The sequence below is a fragment of the Ammodytes marinus genome, assembly GCF_949987685.1.
Source record: "Ammodytes marinus genome assembly, chromosome: 3".
Taxonomy (NCBI): Eukaryota; Metazoa; Chordata; class Actinopteri; order Uranoscopiformes; family Ammodytidae; genus Ammodytes; species Ammodytes marinus.
In genome coordinates this window covers 9,144,705-9,166,240 of record NC_137232.1, presented here as the reverse complement: position 1 = coordinate 9,166,240, position 21,536 = coordinate 9,144,705, and the positions used below count along the sequence as shown (strand labels likewise).

The 21,536-nt window shown below is 39.5% G+C and overlaps 1 protein-coding gene across 1 annotated transcript; it reads left to right on the top strand.

Annotated features, from left to right (window-relative positions):
- The first annotated feature begins 1,675 nt into the window (after positions 1-1,675).
- LOC307270257 (porphobilinogen deaminase-like) lies at positions 1,676-11,304 on the top strand. Its single transcript, XM_080053451.1, has 14 exons — positions 1,676-1,827; positions 4,031-4,084; positions 4,541-4,613; positions 5,681-5,730; positions 6,095-6,150; positions 6,550-6,627; positions 7,241-7,318; positions 7,429-7,504; positions 7,677-7,790; positions 7,883-7,921; positions 8,336-8,455; positions 8,568-8,621; positions 9,164-9,250; positions 9,350-11,304. Exons 1-14 carry the CDS (start codon positions 1,807-1,809, stop codon positions 9,521-9,523), a joined length of 1,074 nt encoding a protein of 357 aa, XP_079909577.1. The 5' UTR covers positions 1,676-1,806; the 3' UTR covers positions 9,524-11,304.
- The last annotated feature ends 10,232 nt before the right edge of the window (positions 11,305-21,536 follow it).

Here is a 21,536-nt window from a genome sequence, read left to right as displayed (position 1 = left end):
TTACTTGATAAAATCAATCCACTGTCTGAACTAAACTGAGCCAAATGTTTACCAAATAAAGAGTTGGCATCAGTTACATCAGCATTCATGTCACCAATAACATATATGCAGGTAGAAGGATTGTCCTGAATAAAAGACATGATAAATGCCAATCTACTGAGGTACTCATCCTCATTTTTCATGCACTCATATGGCGTATAGACATTTAAAATCATTATTTTCTTATCATTACAACACAGCTCAATTCCAATAGCCCAGTCAACTCCCAGTCGTATAACATTAACCAACTGGTCATATTTGTTATTCCACATGGTGGCCACGCCCCCTGGGATCCTCCCCCGGACGACTTTAGCGCTTAAGTCAGTTGTTGATTCACCTGCCCCATGAAAGTCCCTATGTATAGAATTTAGTCCTCCCAGGTCTTGTTTAGCCAGGAACGTCTCCTGAACACACAAAATGTCACATCTCTCCATCAGTTTGTCCACAACAACACGGCGTGATTTATCAGTTTCACTGTGGCCAACACGCAGTCCACGCGCATTGTAAGATACGACACAGATGTTCATAGTAAGGTTCATTCATATCCCAGCAGCAGGCAGCTAATGCAGACCGGCTCTCGTGTGGTTTGAAGCATATGCTATTCAGATCGACAGCTTATATTCTACCATAATAATACTAGCCTATACTGTATAATCCACAGAGATGCAGTAACTTGTTGTGGCCACCAGATGTCACCATTTAAACTAAGAAGGGTCGGGAACTATGTCCATGGTCGGGAAGTGCATTGGAAGCTCTACTACAGTACTGTACAGTGTGACTAGGAGGTTTCACTGTTCCTTGTTCCTGATATGTCCAAATTGTGATTTGTTTGACATTTCCTTCTAGACTAGAGCAATGTTTTCTCATGTATGTGGTTAAAGCCAGGTGTGGCACTTGAGATAAAAGTCCAAAGTTGATATACAGGTAGGGCTCATCATCAGCCACAGCTGGAGAAATATTACACTGGTTATCCCTCTTGACCTGCATGCATTAAGCCACAGTTCTGATCATATCAGTGGATGGCTACTTGCTTGCATAGCCTACTTAAATTCTATTGTGCTATTTGAGGAAAAGGGAAAAGAAAGATCAAGAGAGTATGCCTTAATGAATATACAGCAGTTTGAATCGCTAACAGCCAACACATTGCATTTCAAATATCTAAATAAATATCTCAAGAAGCATGTTATTGATATGCCTGATTCTCACTCCTGGTAGATAGGTAGATTCAGGGCTTACAGTGTTTTTTCTAAATAGAGTGATTTGCTAAAATATAGGCTACTGCATTCATTCATACAAGACAGCAGGGGTAACACCTCTTAAACATGTGTGAACTCTGACATACAGTGGAAGGCTACAGAAACAGGGCACTGCATAACCAACTATTATTGTCTGGTATTTCATTCAAAGTGAAGTCACTCTTCATAGAGGATTTATTTGACACCCTATGGAACCACAAGAATCTAGATATAGGCCTATATATAAAAATATCTCTAAATAGTAAAAAGTAGGCAGTCAGTAGTATCCGAAGCATGGACCTATAGATCCAAAGGAGGAAATCCCTAATAGGAAACTAGTAGACGGAACAAGGAAATGAGCTGAAGCCGGTCCAGAGTGATGTCACAGCAGGCCACGCCTCCATTTCTAAGGTAGCCGTGTGAGAGGAGCACTGATTATTTTCAAGGATTTCGTGTGATTTAATGGCTTCAATCTCAAGCGGTACACACAGTTGATTTGTGAAGAGTCGGTAGACGGTACCGTACTACCGACATGGCGGAGGGATCGAGTAAGGTAAGTTTTAACCAGCACTGACCCACTGGCTGGGCAGCATGAATGAAGCACCTTCAGTGCTCGCCGTGGATGGCGAGCGCCATTTTTGTATGCGCCATAGATCGGAGTGCGGTGATTGGTCAATGCCTATGTCTGTTTCGGGGCTCGGTTCCTCATTGGATGGTTATCAAGAGACCTACGATCTGTCAAACACTGAAAGGAGTTAGGAGTTGAACTAGTTCAGAAAAAGCATGAACGGTTTGTAGCTTGATTTGACTACTATGCTTTTCTGTGTGAGTGTTTTATACACATTTTGTGATCCGAAAAACGTTTCCACAAGAGCTAGGCCTCTTAAACTGTGTCCTTGTTGTTCTCCTGATTAACGTTTACTACCCGAAAATGTTAGCTAATGACACCTCCAAGTCAAGAGGCACCTAAAGGTAGACTGGCATTCGGCTATTAAACAGATTGGTGTGTTACCTTCTTTTACATTTACAGCCTTCAATTCCAGAACCTCCTTACACCACATTGACATTGGTTAAAGTTGCAGTTTGTATTTGTATTTGTCAGAGGCTTATAGATTACTATTACCTAGTCCACCACTGACTAATTTAGCCTGCTAAACCAAAGTAGGCTATAGAATCTGATAGGCTACTCCAGAGGCTAAAAGCCTACTCAACTAGTCTACAAGTGAAAAGTTGCCAAGTCAAATTTTCACTCAAGCTTACCAGTGTAAGCCCATTTGCTTTTTTAAATAATTAAGTAAAAGTACAAATTAAAATTGTGCTTGATATTGGCAAAGTATTTACGTAGGACTCGGGTTCCAACAAGACGGGGATCAAATTGAGAAGTGAAGTGACACATACGTATTTTACTCAAATTATTATGTTATAAAATGATATCTTAAAGCTTTAATGCGTAACTTCTGTTGTCGCATGAGGAATTCTGAGGAAACAACAACACTGTCTTTGCATCTACATGAGGTTAAGCATAAAGTGATCACGCATTCGCCATAATGAGAAATACAGAGAGTGTTTGTGGAGCTGATGGGCTTAATCAACTATGAGGTTAACCGATGGTCATTTGTATGAAAAAGTTACGCACTCTGGCTTTAATCATCCTTCTTCATCGTCTAAACATACGATCGTAATGACACACGGAAAAGATCTGGAGAGAAAACAACATTTATATGCTTCTATGACATGGCCATTTTTTAATGAGGTTTCAGAATAAAAAACCTAAATCTGTGAAATATACTCCACTTTTCAAATGTAAACCACTTGTACCATTATTTCATCTTAATTGAATTGTATGGAATGCTTTATATAAATGGGTTTACTTTAGTTATTTCATATTTCACTACAGCAAAATGCCTTTTTCTAATCAATTCACATGTCTCAGTGACACTTGTTATGACTTGTCAAGTCTTTACTGTCACCAACTCGTGCACTTTCAACCTTCAGCCACTCACAACAAGCCTCTATTTAGGCTAGAGTAAGTCAGTTATTACAAAAATGTCAAGTTTGATCTCTTAACACAGTTGAATGTATTTGTTTCAGTTTTGATTGCAGCCGAGGCAGATTACGCTTTAGATGATTCATTCACGTGTATGGTTTTGTCTTTTTCTGTTTTCGGTAGCTGATCATTCAGGGATAAATAGTTTCAAAAAAGGGACATTTCTAAGCTACAGAACGCTGAAATGTATCTCGAAACCCCTTGACCACACCTCATACACAAGAAGAGCCCACATAGCGGCCCCTCCCTGCCTTTTATAACGGAAACTCAATGAAATGACACTGTTATCTTTTGGTAACAGAGATATCTTGGGGTGGAGGAGATCCTTGAGAAGGGAGCGGGGTTATACCGTAAAACAGACCACTGTTCAGTATCTTGAAGCTATATGACCTCACAGCACAGCTCGTTTACCAGCACACGGCAGGCAGTCCCAGACACACACACACACACACACACACACACACAGTGGACACAATAGCCTCCACAGTGCACACGCTCGCTGCCGATTTACACAGTCATGGAGGACGGACCTTACAAGTACATCAGGGTGAGACGAGCAGAGAAAAGGGGCTCTGTCGAATATTGACAAACTAGTTCTAGAAGTGGTTTTTGAGGTGTTGGGAATGATTGAGGCACTTCGGTAAGAATATATTTTTAAAAACAGAAACAGAAACACGTTTTGACTGATTTCTCTTTTATGTCCCTGCAGGATGGGAACGGAAAGGTTAGCAGAGTCATCCGGATTGGAACCCGCAAGAGCCAGGTACGGTACCGCTTTAATTCAATCACAAGCTTAGCTATAACTGCCCTGTATAACTAGTTAGCTATCTTACTTTTTATCTTTATTTTTTTTCTTTATATACGTCAGAGAGTTTGTCTTTTTGAATCATCTTTTTTAAATGTGTTTTCTTTGATATAGGCTTTAAGCTCTTATTTAATAATGACCCTGAGCCTTACAGGGTCTTAGTGTGTCAGTTAGACGTGAATTATCTGATGCACCATGCTGCTTTAGATACAGAACAGCAAGACGTCTGCAGCTCTTCTCACAGAGATAACACCGCTCTGGCTCAACAATGTCTTTTGGAGATAACTCTTCTCCCCCTCCAGTCTGCCATACTGATTTCATGCTCACTGGCTCTGTGGATGGCTGTTTTGCAATTTTTCACAACTATCAATGCGGTCCAGCTAAAGTCAAGCGCTGCTGTGTTCTTGTTTGCAGCTGGCGCGCATCCAGACAGACAGCGTGGCCGAAACGTTGAAGAGACTCTACCCTGACGTCCACCTGGAGATAGGTGAGGACCATCACGTTGTCTGTGTCACAAAGTTTAACAGCACCTGAAGCTGGCAGGTTCATGGCGTTTATTTCGTAGTTGCCACTTGCCAATGTGTAAATGAGGGCAGATAGGATATGATTGTTATAATATGATTGTACATTTAAAGGTGCAGTGTGTATAGGGAAATTCAGAACAGACTTGGTAGAAATGGAATATAATATTCAGACATATGTTCTTATTAGTGTATAACCGCTTGAAATTAAAAGTAGTTTTTTTTTTTACCTCAGAATGAGCGTTTTATATCTACATAGGAGCGTGGCATGCCACCATGTTTCTACAGTAACACGAAACGGACCAACTTAACGGCCTTATATGTAGTGGGTGTCCTGGGGAAATGCACCTGTTGGAAGACGAATAAGTACTAGCTTACAATATAATAATTAACTATACATCTTCAACTCATCACTTGATATTGTGGAAAGACTTGTGGCAGTGGTGGATGACGCCATTTTTAGTAACTAGCTTCTTGTTCTTGGACTGGAGGCCATCGTAGCTTCTGTAAATTCTCTGAAACAGAGCGGTTGGCAAGGGAGCGTTGAAATCTAGAATGCCTTTCACCACTAGATGATGCCAAAATGCAAATTTTTACACACTATACCTTTTTTAAGTATGTGACTAAAAAATGTTTTAGTATTTTTTTTATTTGTAAAATTAGACCAAGGTCTGTACTGGTAGAATTCTGATTGTGGCCCATATGGTCTCCATGGAATCTACGCAGATGTTTTTTTATTTTGTTCTTTTTACAGCACACTGACAAGTACTTGTTAACACCCACTCAAGTTGTTAGACTTATTAGCTGATTAGACAGTGGACTGTGTGAGTTTATACACACTGGGCTTCACTAACCTTTTATCATTCTTATTGGTTCATGATATCTGGTGAACTCCTACTTAAAGCTCTAAGTGGGACAAATGTAGGAAGGTGTGAAAGAAGTGTAGAACTGTTCCTTTAATGATGATTAATTGGTGTTTTTTTACTAGCTGTTTTAATCCCATTGTTGAACCTTGGTGTCCTTTCTCTTACAGTTGGCATGACAACAATCGGAGACAAAATCCTGGACACAGCTTTATCAAAGGTGAGGCTTGTCACCATGGGGACAGATCAAAGGCTACATTAAAAAATACATTTTAACCTCCATCAACATCTGCTAACAACAGCAAGTTCAAGTACACAATGTAGAACTGGGATGAATAATAATCACATAATAATGTATTAATATTCCAACCACACATGCAACTGGTGACTGCATTGTAGATTTATCACACAATCCTACTGTTAATTAGATTATACTACTCATAGCAGGTTTAGTGTATGATATAATATTTGGCTGCTTGATGATATGCGCTACATGCAAATGGAACATGCACAAAGTGTAAATGTCTTCACTTCAATATTACACATAAATGCTATGTTTTTTCCTCTTCTTCTTGTGATTGCAGATTGGAGAGAAGAGTTTGTTCACCAAAGAGTTGGAGAATGCTCTGGAGAGGAACGAGTGAGTGTCATCTTAACAAACAACACCCTGGTCTTTGTAAAGCTTTTACATTGCAGCTGCCGGTTTCGATTATTTAGTGCCAATACCCGATGTTGTATGAATTCAGAGCATTTTTATGGCAGGCTATGGTCTAGTGACGTAAAATAAATTAAATACAGTTATCAGCCCATACCAGGCCTTTTTTTTCCTATCCACAACATATTCCCTTGAGAGCATCCGCAGTGTGCTTCAAAGTAAATCCATGCGGAGGGAGAGAGCCTTTGATTCTTTGATGTATTAGCAGCTGGCTGTGCTCTGTATAGCTTCTTGAAGATGTGAAGCGCACACACCGCCACACTGTATGTTTGTCTGTCTGTGTGTGTGTGAGTATGTCTGACTGTCTGTGTGTGTTCCCTACAGGGTCGACTTGGTGGTCCACTCACTCAAAGACCTTCCCACCACGCTGCCTCCAGGATTCACCATCGGGGCAGTGCTCAAGTGAGTGCACTCACACCTGCAGTATGTCTGAATGAATTGGGGTTGGAAATTCAAAGACAATTTCATCTGCGTTGCATTAAAGGTCCACTCTGTTGCATTACCAAACCATTCATATCATATTTTGCACGTAGGTGAATGGCAAGTTAATGCATCTTTCTCTGTTGCATAAAACATGTCGTACGCCAAAATCCAAAGTATGTGACGTTTCTGTGGGTATACGAGCGAGTTCCACGTGAAATAATTATGTGAATAGTTTTCAACAATTTTGTCTGTCATTTCTTTGAGCATTTTTCTCTTTATTGGAAAGTGCCTGTTGTTGTGAAAGGCTAAGTTTCTAGGGGACAGGAAAGGTAGCCAAGTACCAGCCTGGTTGAGGACATGGCGTAAAACCAGTTCATGAGGTATTCATTGTTTCTTAATAGCAACAGTCCGTGAATCGGAGTGCAGGAGAGCAGCTGTGCCTTTGTTGAAACAGTCCTTGGCGCTCACTACTAGTCAAATACACACACCGTCTACTGCAGATATCTCTAGTATTTGTTCTGCAGGCTTACTGTGGTTGTCGTTTGCCCAGCCGTAACCACTCATTGTCCCTTACTTCCTTCTGCTTTTCTAGGAGAGAAAACCCCCATGATGCAGTTGTGCTACACCCAAAACATGTAGGGAAGACTCTGGAGACTCTGTCAGAAAACAGGTACTGGCAAATGGATGATTCAACTCATTAAAAAAAAAAAATTCTCTCAAATCAAAAACGCTTGGTAACATTACTTTATTGTGTGTGTGTGTGTGTGTGTGTGTGTGTAGTGTGATTGGCACCAGTTCACTGCGCCGCGCCGCTCAGCTGAAGAAGAGATTCCCCCACTTGGAGTTCAAAGATATTGTATCCTTTTATGAACGTGTTAATAAGGTGGCTATTATGGAGATTTAAGTAAGACAAAAATCAGTCTTGTTTATTGGTGTCTAAGCCCGTTTTCTATAAGTGGAAGGACCTAGCAAAGCCAGAATAGATATGTCTTTAGTTTGCATTTTTCCTTAGCCGTGTTTGTGTATAGCGAGGGAACCTGAACACGCGTCTGAAGAAGCTGGATGAGAAGGACGACTATGCTGCCATCATCCTGGCTGCTGCCGGACTCAAGAGGATGGGCTGGGAGAACCGCACCAGCCAGGTACGGTACAAGGTCATACTATTATGCATGTTGTCTTCACAGTTTGTTGGGGACATTTCTCATTTGACTGTCTTGATTGTCTTTCCTGCCAGATCCTGGGGCCCGAAGACTGCATGTACGCCGTTGGACAGGTAAGCACGACAGGGTGGATGAACGTGACTATAACACATAGGCCAAATCCAGATTGTATTTTTTGGCCCTACCTCTCTACCCATAGTCCCTCAAAACATATAGTGTCAAGTGGTAGGGTGTTGAAATCATCCACTATGAAATGGGACACCCCTACAAGATCAAACTATTTGTGGAAGACTCTGCCTTTTTTGCTGAAGATTCTCAAAGTTTATGGGAGGTTTCTATATTTGGAAAATCTCCGTTTGAAGGGCCATCCAGCCGCTAAAGCCTTGAGGCGATCTTGCAATTCAGAGGGGAAGGGCTAAGGGGAGATTTGGGATTTGGCCATAGAAGGCTTAATAATTGTTATAGCTAATAATACCACACTACATCCACTAGTGTTAAAATGTTCTTTGTTGTTTTTGTGTTGCCAGGGGGCTCTGGCAGTGGAGGTCCGGACCATAGATGAAGACATCCTGGAGATGGTGTCCGTCCTCCATCACCAAGAGACTGTGCTGCGCTGCATAGCTGAGAGGGCCTTCCTCAGACACCTGGTACAACCAATCCCCCCTCCTCTCCCCTCTACACACACACACACACACACTAATTTTCAAGTTGTAAAATTACAGAAATTCCCATGTATTCAATTGAACATTTTATTTTTAGGAGGGTGGGTGCAGCGTTCCAGTGGCTGTAAATACTGAAATAAAGGACTCCCAGGTAAGAATGACAGACACATACTCGCATAAAGACAAAATCAGTTCCTGTTGCTACGCCTGACTGTTGAGCTTTAGACATCACACAGCACATATCTTTAGAGACGCCACATTGCAGATCTTTCATTCACATTTCTTTATAATGATGAATTAAACTATGGATCCTTGATTTCTCATTTCTAGCCAATAGCTAGGAATTCCATAACATGAGAAATGGTTCTAGTAGAAACCCAAATTACAAATTTGAACCTTTTTAAATGTTGAGTTTCGCTCTTACTACTGCAAAACCACAGAAAAAAAAGACACTGAAATTCTGGTCTACTTATCCATATTATACTACTGTACACACTTGCTTCAAACCCTTTATTTACCCCAATTCCATCCTCCACCAAAATGCTAAGCTCACTGTAAATCTGGAGTTAGCCTTTGCCCCATCTGATTTCAAAATGGCCACACTGTTTGCTGTAAATAAAGAAGACAAAATAGTGGATGAAAGTGTAAAATAGTAAAAAAAAAAAAAAAAAAAAATTTGATGTTTTTTCCCAGCTCTACCTGACGGGGGCAGTGTACAGCCTGGATGGATCAGACAGTCTGAAGGAAACCATGCAGACCAGCATTGCCGCTGCTGACAAGGTAACACATAGCCACTGTATTCACATTGATGAATTTCCTGCGTGGGCCCTTCGTACCACATACTAAACATTGTATTGATAACGTGTGTTTGTGTGACAGAGCCAAGAGCGGGTGGACGAGCGGGCCCAGCGAGTGGGAGTCACGGCCATAAAGATCTCCGGCGAGGCCCAGGATGAAGCAGAGCGTCTGGGGGTGGACCTGGCCAAACTACTGCTGAGCAAAGGAGCCAAGGAGATACTGACTGTGGCCAGGCAGCTCAATGACGCCAGATAATCCTAGCACAGCCTTGTGTCAAGTACAAACTTCATTTATCTATTTTATTTTATTTTATGTTTTTTTTTTTTTATTTACACATTTGACATTGTTTGATAAAAGAGTATGGTGCCATGTGTGCTCGGTAAACAGCAGATCAAATATTTTTCTCAAGTGTGGTACGAAGCTGCTTAACTGACCCACTATCAGCTTGTTTAGGGTCACTGCGGTCTGTAGCACTCCTGGTCTTGGTTCCAGCCTTGGTTCATACAGAACCTCCATGGAACCATCTCCTGAGCCAGAGGGAAAGCGCCTTACTAGGAATATGAGTGAGAGACACAAAATTGCCTTCGAACACAGCATTTACATTACCTTTTTATTGATTTTGAATATAGCATATATAAGTATAGTATCAGTACATTCATGGAATGTCACTAAAAAGTAGCATTCTTAAATATTTTGCCCTATAACCAAGGACGTTTCATCACTGTCCTTTATTATATCAGGAAATAAAAACATTATGGTACCAAAGATTAGTTTCTAAGAATGCGGGCACATTGTGTGGTTGGGAGCAAGCAACACTGCTGTGACACTGCACATCATTCAAATGCGTAATTTAAGAAATATAATGTAAATTTAGTCATTTTGTTCATCAGCTCTGAGCTCCATGGCCTAGAGCCAACGGTGACTCTCTGTCTTGAGCTCGCGTTCACGCGTATAGGTTCCTTACCCACAATGTATTTAGTGTTCTAGTGTGGCGTTTAATCAAGTCGGCCTCCTGGAAAATGAAAGAACCTTTTTCTGCATTCACTTCAGTCAGCTCAACTTGAAGGTAACATATTCAGCTGAGGAGGTGTCCATGCTACCTCTTAGAGAATATATGTAATGCACATGATGATCATCTGTAAGGAGCAGCTTGTTTTACCCCACCTGTGTCATGGCAGTTCCTAAACATGACTGAAGATTCCTTGTGTAATGCTGGAGCAATCCCCACATCTGTTTACAGTTTCCTGCTCTGATTTTACATGTGCACTGGACCGTTGTTTTATGCTTTGCTGATATTGTATCTCGGATGTAATATAGAATGTCAATTGTGAGTATATGATATGATCGTTAAATACGGTGTAAGTGCTACAATTGTGGATATCCACTAGTATCATCGACTGTTTAAAAGGTGAAGGGCAGAAAACTGACTCATTGGCTCCCATTAACTGGTTATAGGGTGAATTATTGTTGTTAGAATTGTAAAGTAGTTGGGACTGTTAGAGCTGTATCTACACATTACTCTGAAAAATAAAAATTGATTTATGGCCCCTATGAACACATGCAAGATGCTGTGCGTCACATATCAAACCTAAAGTGTTTCCAAAAGCAATAGATTTTCAGCCTTGTTGGCCTAAATGACTTGACTGAAAAAAATTAAGTTTTAAATGTCATAGTTATTCATTTCATAAGTGCAATCTCAGTAGATGTCACATTTCAGTGATTTGTGTATGCCTTAAATAAACCTTTGTCCTTGATAAACCAAAGTAGATGTTCTGTCTGTATACCCACTGCGTAGTTACTGCTTAACACCTTTTTCATTTATAGGTCTTTATTGTGTATTATAATTTAAACCTACTGAGACAATATGAGCCATAAAGAAGGTTTCTGTATTAAGGTTCTTTCACAGTACTTATTGTTGCATTATGCGTTCTAATGACAAATATATTTAGACACTATCCTCAACTGTCTTTGTTCTGCCACATTGAAACATCATGTCCAATTACATGACCAATGTCAATAAAGTTACGTGTGTTTTACCTTTACAGTTTGTGTGTTTGTTTTTAAGCATACACTATAGCTTAGTACATCAGGATTTTAAAGTTAACATATAACAGAAACATATTCTTCAAATCTTTGAATCAACATTATATTAAACCTTTAAGGACAATGTATTTTCATCGGTTTGCCATAAAGACTTTTAAAATGTAGATAAAATCTGCACAAAATTTCAGTTAGTACTACAGTAAGGAAGAGGCTACAGTCATCCTGGCAGATGTGTGGATGTACTGAGGCACATTATTAAATACTCTTTGCTTGATTATTACAGCCTTATGATCTCATTTTCTCACTACACATAGCAGTGCTTGGACTGCAAGGCTAATGTCAGCATGCTAACATGATCACACAGAAAATGTTTGCGAGTTTACCATCTTAGTTTGCTGACATGTTGATTAGTTAATAAGCTCTAAATGCAAAGTACAACTGGCGTTGTTGGAAATATTAGTTTTGTAGAAAATTGGTGATATTGGACATGATTGCCAGTAACAAATATCATGGCATTTGGTCTGAAAGTTAAGACATATCAAAGTTAATTGAATTCATCATCTAGGAAGCATGAATATATGAAATGGCATGGCAATCCATCCATTCAACAGCTCTCTCTTGAAAAAGAGACCATGTGTCTCAATGAGATTACCTGTATAAATAAAGGTTCAATTGTTGTCAAGACCTATCTCCTAAATAATACAACTTTCTGCTGGGGTTGAACAGCGGATCACAAAAGCTATTATGAAATTGTCTATGAAAGGAAGACATTGTTTTGCAGCAGTATTAAAATGTATTACCTGCATATGGCACTTAAGATAATCTAATCTTTAGACCATAAAATAGGACTCATCCTCTGAGGATCATGCATGTAACAGTGTGTTCCAATCTATTGATCTAATATATTTCAGCCATGACCAAATGAGTGAACCAACCAACAAAAATTTCCATAGTATGAACTAAATTCTGGGCATTGCTTGACCAGATTATTTTATTGTTAGACCAACCTCATAATGAAGACCTGGCCAGTTGCTAAACGGATCTGTTAAGATCGTACAAGACCCTCCTTTCATCTACAACTTTCAGCAGCTTGTCCTCCTCACATCCCCTCATCCAGTCAAACTGCAGTCTTCCATACTGAGTCTTCCCGCGGGGATTGGAAGGGAAGAAACTTTGTTGGGAGAACATTGGGATCACATGGTGGAAGTCAGAGAGACCCGGCTCTGGGCTGGCTTTCCATTGAATCTTTTGGACCACTCTCTGATGATGTGATGCTATATGGCACGGCTGCAGTGAGGGGATGTTTGCCGCATCGTGTTGATCATTGGCTAACATTTCCCAGTGCTCTGCAGCAAAGCTTGCTGCTTTTGGAGAAGCGAAACCTCGGATCCTAATAAGTTGGTACAGCTTTTTCCTCCATTCAGGCATGGTTTCGTAGTTTTTGATGTTTTTGATGGAAAGGAAATTTCTTGCTAAATCTGCTGCATCTGCAGAAGTGAATGGCATAGGACCTTTAGGGCGGACATCCCCGGGGGACTGTTTGGACACGGATGCAGGAGTGCTCCCCACGCTTGTGCTGCTCCCCACGCTAGTGCTACTGTTAAGAGGGCTATACGGTCCGCTTTGTGCAGCTGTAGATTCAGGAGGGATCCCCAAGCTACTATATAGAATAGCCTCCTCAGAATTAGCCAGGGCCATTGACTGTGAGGAGGCAGGAGAGCTATACAGTCCGTCCTGTGTAGCCATATGTTCAGAAGCGCTCCCCAGGCTACCATTCAGACTATCCACGCAAGAATAAGTCTGGGCCATGGACTGTGAAGCCCCAGCGGCAGGAGATCCATACACACTGCCGGGCGTAGTTGTAACAGATAGAGGTTGCTGAGCTGTGGTGGAGGGTGTCCTAAGTTGTGATGGATCATTGTTGCCAAATCTGACATCATTATAGGGGTTCATAGCCTTTTGGTCAAGTGGCACCTGTTCTGGGTCGCCGGTGCAGTTATTTTCGTTTGAGGCGATAAGGAACCTTTTATCGTTGTTTGGACAGCCATCAGTAAACTCCGGGTCTGCTTGGGCTTGAGGATCATCCGAGGTTGGGAGTTGGAAGGAGGAAGACATCAGGGGATGAGATGTCAAGATCTTTGGGTCCGAAGGCGGTGTGGAGGAGGCTATTGTCGGTTCTGAGTATGGAAAGATACCTGTGACACAAAGTCAATAATGGGGATTTTGAATCAGGCAAGAAGAAAACAGTATTCATTTCATAAAAATCTCCTCTTTTAAGCCTCTGCGCTGGCGACAGCCAAAGGCCGGAGGCATTAAGTTTTATGGTTGTCCATCCGAGCCATTCTTGTGAGCGCAATATCTCATTCCTGGACACTTTGAGGGATTCTCTGCCATTATTACACAAATTGCGACTCTTGGGGGCGGGACCTGATAAGCCTTTGGCTTCTTCCGTCTCCCTTCGGACAACACAAAGTATGATGTATGAATATTTGCAAGAGAAAATTGTGTATTGTGTGGAATTGTCCGAAAGAATAATAATTAAATAAATAAATAAATATAATAATAACTTTAATTTCAAAATATCACATGAAAAAAAGACTTTATTAGGATTACGGTAGTATGAGTTTTTGCCATTTTTAGCGGGATGTAAGCTGGAAACATCTTGTTTTCTAAATAATCATTGACCAATCGTGTAAAAAGTGTTAAAAATTATTTAATAAACTGAAAAAGAGTATTCAATTCTGGCCTAAATTAATTTACTGGTACATTTTCATAATTTTAGGAAAAATACTGGTTAAACCATTAGACACAAACCAGTTACACCACTTGACCGTGTTTCTTCTACAGTAAAACAAAAAAAATGTGTTGAAAAAGCAACACTTAATGTGCTAAGAACATTGGTCAACAAATATCATTAGGGTGACTATGGTGTGGTCTTTTGGTTTTGAGAGCATGGCTTATTGTTTTCAAGTTCAGATTTTGTAATTATTTGCTCTTAAACCTAAAGAACACGCCCTTGAATAAAGATTTCCATAGATGATAAAAATCCACCATAGGGTGGAACTAATTTTATTTTATTTATGGAAAATTTTCAACCACAATAAAAAGTCTCAACAAATTGTGTGTGTGTGTGTGTGTGTGTGTGTGTGTGTGTGTGTGTGTGTGTGTGTGTGTGTGTTTGTGTGTGAGAAAGAGCTAGGTGGATGGCTAGAAGAGACTAGTATAGGAAATTCATGTTGGTTTAGGGTCCTGCTTCTGCATTCCCTTGTCAACAGTGAATTCATATTTAGGTATTAGGAAAACAAGGTATTATTTGGTTGACGTTATGTCTTCTGCTGTGATTACATTTAAGAAAAGATCTTGCTGCACATGTGAGTGCTCGCTTGTGTCTGTTTATGAAAACTAACTTTCCTGTCTTTTTGCAAGTTAATTGGCTTTTTTCCTCTTTTTTGAAAGTGGCATCTCTTGTAGAGAAAGTGGCTCAATTGTACAGCCTAAATTTGGTTAACATTTTCTACTATTCACAAATTATTTGAGTTCTAGGTATTCAAAGCTGCTGTTCATCTTCCACAATAGGTGTCAATGTTCACATGCTTCATTAGCTAATATATTTATTTATTATGTGACATTAAAATGCAAAGGAATTATATACAAATATGCATTGAAGCTAAGCATAAAAAAACATGATCATGATCATGCCACTTAATGATTTTATCCTAACCGTACTTAGCTTTGATGATAAAGTTGTGGAAATATCAACTTTTTTCGAAGATAAAAACAATAATTATAATGTGTAAATTTTTTCTTTTTATTTCAACATTTTCAAATTTAATTTAACCTTACAGACACAAAAAAAAATGGTCGTCACATCATTGACCCACCCCCCAAAAACATACATTTCCGTAAGCCGTATTGTTTAATTTCGATTGGTTTTGATAAGACATTTGAACTCCAAAAGCATCCATACATAGGGTTAATTATTTTTGGTGGAATTTTGTTCATACATTTGATATAATATTAATATATTCTCTTTAGTCACCTGAACTTGAAAAGTTGAATGGAAGATGATCTGGCTTTGGCATGCTGTATCTGCTGGAGTGGATCAGCGGATCTACATCCGTATCTGAAGACTCCACAGAACTTTCCTTTGGAGCCACTTTCAACCCTATAAGAATGGGAAAAATGTTAATTGAATGAAAATTATACATCTTGACGTGTGGGACAAAATGACTATCTGTAATGCCAAAATAACTATCTGTAATCATAATGCCATATCAACGTCATGTGCTTGTACCTGTAGGAATAAAACTGGTTGATGTCTGTGTAACGGGCCCAGAGAGATTCAGTTGTTTAGGTCCATAGCTGGTTTCATATCTGGTTTCATCACTGGTTTCATCACTGTGGGCGGTTGCTCTTTGGCTTTTGCTTAAAGTTAATAGAAATTCACAGTTAATAATGAGGATTTGTATAACTTGCATTAACATTTCGGAATAATTGCAATCACAATTTATGCAGTTTAAATACTTACACGTTGTCTGCAGAAGTTTTTCTTGAGCTGTGTGTTGAATTGAATTCTATGCCATACGGGTCATCATTAGATGTTTTCAGCTGCTGTTGCTTTTTAGTTTTTTTTTGGACGCTGTTGGGCTGCTCCATGTGGATATTTCTATTCTTCTCACCTTTTACTTGGTCATTATATTCATCCAGCCTTTTCTTTACTTCCAACTCCAACTCCTTTCTGTCTTTCTCCTCTTTTTCCTTGATTCTCTTCTCTTTTTCAATTTTTTCTAGTAATTCCATCTTCCTCATTTGCACAAAATCTACGACTTCCTGTCCCTGTCCCTCTCCCTCTTCTTCAAACCAATAGATTCTGGAGCTCATGTCCATTGATTCGTCCCCCCGGGGCAGACCAGACAAGAAGATGCCATCCCAGTAGGACATCTGATTAAACCCCCTGCCACCCATCTGCCAGCGGATGACAGAGTTGGGGATGTAGCCATCTGGAGCTATAGGCCATCTCAGAGGAGGCTTCATGTTCACATCCAGTGTTTGAGACATGATGTGATCTTCGGCCCTCTTCCTCAGCTCAGCCTATGGACTCTTGTGGCATTTTGACCCAACTTCTAGCTGTAAAAAGAGGAAAGAAGGGTTTAGTCATTTGGAAAATACACATATTTGCTTTTTTTATGGAGAGTTAGCTAAATGGGAATACTACCCTCATGTCTGTAAATACGAAGCTACAGCCAGCAGGCAGTTTGCTTAGTTTCACAGGATACCCTAAAAAAGTAGGTATAGGCCTTCCTTGGTCTTTTTCACTGTAGAAAGACCAAAAAAGGCCAGTGGAGTGGAGCCGGTACTATGTATCCGAAAAGCGCTATTTGTGCTTATACGCTAAGCTAAGTTAGTGGTAGTAGCTTCATGTTGGGCCTACTGTAAAAACAGAGTAGTATACGGGCAAGAAAGAAGATACGCATTCTTCCAAAAATGCACAACAGTTGGGTAAATAAAATGTGAACACTTCATTGTCATTATAATATTAGACAACTATATTATATCTAACTCACCATGATGACCTTCTTGTGTGCCTAATGGCTTGGCCTTCCTCTCCTCAGCAAGCTCTCCCACAGGTTTCTATGACCTGTTGTCAGCCTTGCTTCTCAGAGGAGGAACCCTGACCCTTCCCCTCAGGCCTGTTGTGATCCATTTTTAATTCAAATGTAAACATTTCAGTTGGAACTTTAACAACCAATCAACAAAATGGAACTCACAATTCCAGGGTTAACATTCCAGAGACAGTATAACACAAATGTGTAGCACAAATATTATGAAGGGGAAATAAGTAAGATACAATGAAATACAATCATTCACATTCTTCACTGTAGGCTGGAGTTTAGGTAAGATATTAAAGCTACTGTGTAATGCTAAATCTGAGTAAGATATCAGTGATGATGATACTTATAATATTTATTATTATGTACCTTCCATGCTGGGATTTTTCTATTATGTTGTTTTTGACTTATGAAACAAACATCATGCAATGATACCCTGTGTTAAAGAATCTTCCTTTAGGATTAGATTGATAAAGGGCCTCAATATAATGATATATGGATTATGTGTGGGAGATGAAAAATGTTAACATAATAACAAATCAAACAAAGAAATAAAGTATAATGCAATACACTCTGGTAAATGTATTTCCTTTTGAAATTACTGTGTCACACATTTATGGAAAAAGCTAAAAGAACAATTATGTTAATTTGGGCACTTTTGATCTTCCATTATTAAACATCTGATAACGCTTTCATGCTATTTCTTGGAGTAGGGAAAGTCTGCAGTGTTCCGTCACCATCTTGGAACCTGTTTTTCCACCCGGGCTTCAACTATCACAACAACACTGATGTGATTGTGGAAGTCTTTTGATTTTAGCAGGGATAGAAGAAGGTCTGAAAGTTGACAATTGACGTGAGTATAGACAGTAGGCTACCTAGGTTGGCTGGGGGTGATATGTAGGAGGCATTATGGAAACTGGATACTGTAAATCAGGTTAAACAACCTCTTGTAGGGGTTTGTTTCCTTTCCATTCTAATCAAACTGCAGCAAAGCACGCATAGCCTACTCTACTGTAATGATGACCACAAATGAGAAACTCCAGGAAAGGCTGCTGGTCTGCTATGACAACAAAACTGGATTAACAACTGTTTGACAGGGAAACTCCAGAGTAGTTCTATGAATAAAGAGTGAGTCTTTAAATTGGTTCTAATTAAACAGTGAAAACGGTCTATAACTATTTCTGTTGTGCACCAGCCAGGCCATTCATCTGCATAGGATGCATCTGGAGCTTCCTGTTACAGCAGTCACCGCCCAATCTGCCACATCCATATCTCCCTCCAGCTCACACATCACATCTCTGCCTTTTGTCCTCAAAGACTTGGATGGCCCACTTGGCTGGACAAGACACGTGAGTCATGCCCTGGCCTGCACCAACCCTTTAGATCAGGGTGTGACAGGTCTAACAAGAGGAAGAGTCCAAGACAATAGGAGCACTTCCCCACTGGTGAGAGAGTTGCTCCTTTAGTAGGCTACAGTATTTTGTGTCACATCCAGCACCTGGTGTGGTCCTCCCACAGGAACAGGTTCTGTATTCTAGGATGATTGCGATACACCGACAAGGTTGCCTTCACTGGATTACAGCATGACAAATTCCTGGTGAATGTTTGAAAAGCATTAGTTATTCATATTCATATGTTTTGGCACTTAAGTCACATTAGAAGGACATGCACACACAAGCCTACCAAGTTGTGGCCTATGTTTGACATGGAGGAGGTGCCCCTTTTTTCATTATTGACTTTGCCTTAGGGTGGGTCTGTGCACACCACTTAGTTAAATCATTAGTGAAAGCATTTAGTTTTTCTCAAAAAACAGAGAGCAATTTAAAACAGACAAGTCTTTAAATAATTTGCAATTAACCTGACGTCTGAGCAAGTTAAAGGTGGAGTCAGAGTTTCTGGAGAATGCTTGTTGTGAAAATCACTTTTTGCCCACAACTTTTTTTTTGGTGTTAATACATAACATACGCTCTGTAAACTGGTATGTGAACAAAGGGGGCCCACCGTAGCTAGCAACATGCCTGTTCACAGAGCCCGAACACTGGATTATATTTACAGCGCACACACAGTACGGACAGGTACCGGCTTGTGAGAAGATATTCACTCATTTAGAAAAAAAGTGATTTTGACAACAAGCATTCTCTGGTATCGCTGACTCCACCTTTAAGACTGTTAATGGTCATGGGTGCTTACTTGCAAAGACTTGTGGCGAAGATACGCAAAACATTTGCTGTAATTTGGAGTCGTATTTCCAGCCAATTAGCAAAATGTGAAGAACAATATTCACTCTTGGTGCATCTTGATATTGAGCTGCCTGGCTAGCAGGTCAACATAGTGGAGCATGTAGCAGATACAGCGCCTGCTGATCAATAAAAAAATCAATTCAAACATCTTTACTGTAGCACTCTGTACTACTTTCAAAGGCTGCTTATGGTTGAATATAATAGATGAATGCTCTGATCATAACTGCTCCATGTGTGTGTATTTAAACATAAGGATAACTGATGTTTTTTGATTAATTTGTATCTTGGTATTGTATTCCAATTGAATCTGGAAAGAAATTCAGGAAAATGTTCTCGTTTTGATTGGATGACAATTACTTTATAGTATTTATATGTTTATATTTATGGTATCTTTCAACCATACACACAACAAAACAAAACAAAACAAAAAATGTGTAGAATTTTTTATTGGATTTGTCCCATGCAGTATTTGCAGTGTAGGTGCAAACCAAATGGATAAATAGTAATTTTATGTTATTGATATGTATAAAAATGAGGGTTTCACTTATTGTTTTACTCCGTCAGAACATGAAACAATACTCCAAATGAACACTGTCACCACAAGCCATAGAATGTTGTGTTCCAGTCAAAACAGGAAAACTGTTTCGAAAAGAGACAGCTTTTCTCTTTCTAACTAAATGCTCAACAAACACAACAGAAGATGAATAATACCAAAGAAAATAGACATGAAGCCAACAGATCTACTTCATCTTAAATAACAAATATTGATTTCAAAAGAAGCAACTTTAAATGAACTGCTTGTTGTGCGCATTTGGTGATGTGTTCAGACAATAAATAACATGGCTTCTTCCTTTATGTTTCTCCTCCTGACTTTTCACTCTACAAATTAACGTATAATTTCTTAGAAACACACAGTTAGTAACTTTTTAATATGCTGCTCCATATTCTGTGTATTCAATGGAAGAAAAAAAAAAACTTTTCATTTATGTGTTTATTTTACCGATGCCTGGGTCAGCAAAGCCTTAGCAACAGTTGTCTGGCAATAATACAGCCATTCCATTGTCTGCAGCATCCATGGAACTGGTTTGTCTACGGCAGAAACAGGATGGTTGTTCTGAGCCCTCTGTTTTCACAAGATGGACTACATGATGTCACAGGTAATGAATACTAAATGATTTCCAGGTAGAATTGTATTCCTGAATACATTTGAAGGTCTCACAATGATAAGATTTCTGAGATATTTCCAAACATTTCAATAAGGCTGAAGTAAGGAGACCCAATTAGGACCAAATCAAGTTGTAATGAACTTGCTTTTCTATAGCAAAGGTAGTGTGATGGGCTCAGAATGTTCTTCAAATTTAGAGACATCTTGCCGAACGTTAGATTAGGAGATTGATACAAAATCTTTTAAGGGTATTGTGCAAAATGCACCTTTTCATGGTTTTTCATGGGCCCCTGTGTGTCTATAGACTCCCAAAGCAGGATAAAAACCAAACTCTTTAACTGCCAGTTAGATTCAGGGACATCAAAGCATATTAGGCTTTTTGGAGGGCGGGGCTTAAAGAGAAAGGCTTAACAGTTGAGTCTTTTAGACAGAGGCTGAAAACAGTAGATTCAACAGTGGCACTGTGATAAATAATAAGGTTTTTTTTGGACACTTCACCTTGAAAACAGTTTCTAGTATAGTAGAAAGCCAAATTACAGATTTGAACATGAAAATCATAAAAATATGTGACCTTTAAATCAAACATTGTTTGCAATATTGTTTAGGCTACCTGTTTTAGCCTACCAACACCTCTAAGGCTGAATAACATTGTAATTGTGTCTCATTTCTTTATTCAGTACAAAAAACAAAGTGTGGTATTGATCTTCTGATCTAATGCTCAGCAAGACAGTGAATTAGCGTATTTTCCAAAAATGTCAAAAAAGCGATCAGCAGCCAGGGGAGGAGCGGCCTCTATAAATCAATGAAAAGGTGTAGCTTTCTTCTGTCCCCTGACCAAAGGCTCCTGGAACAAGTACAACATGTTTTTATGAATATAATCACAGCGCAGAGCTGCACTGCTACATGACTCTGTATGTATTAACACAGTGCTGGTTAATAATAATTACTTCATCCCATTAGAAATGTACACAACTTATCAGTGTGTCTCACAGGCATTAAAGATGAATGTAATTTTTCCACAGTACATCTACATTGTTGGTTTACAATTTAATCACAACATCTAAAAAATTAGTTATGTATTGGCTATTTATAATCTATTATTAATCATGAGTTTTTAGCTATACCTCATGACATGACTATGACTGTTTTTTGAATTGTAGAGTCCAATACAATTGTATTTTCACAGTTTTCTCCAGAATTGAAAAGGAATT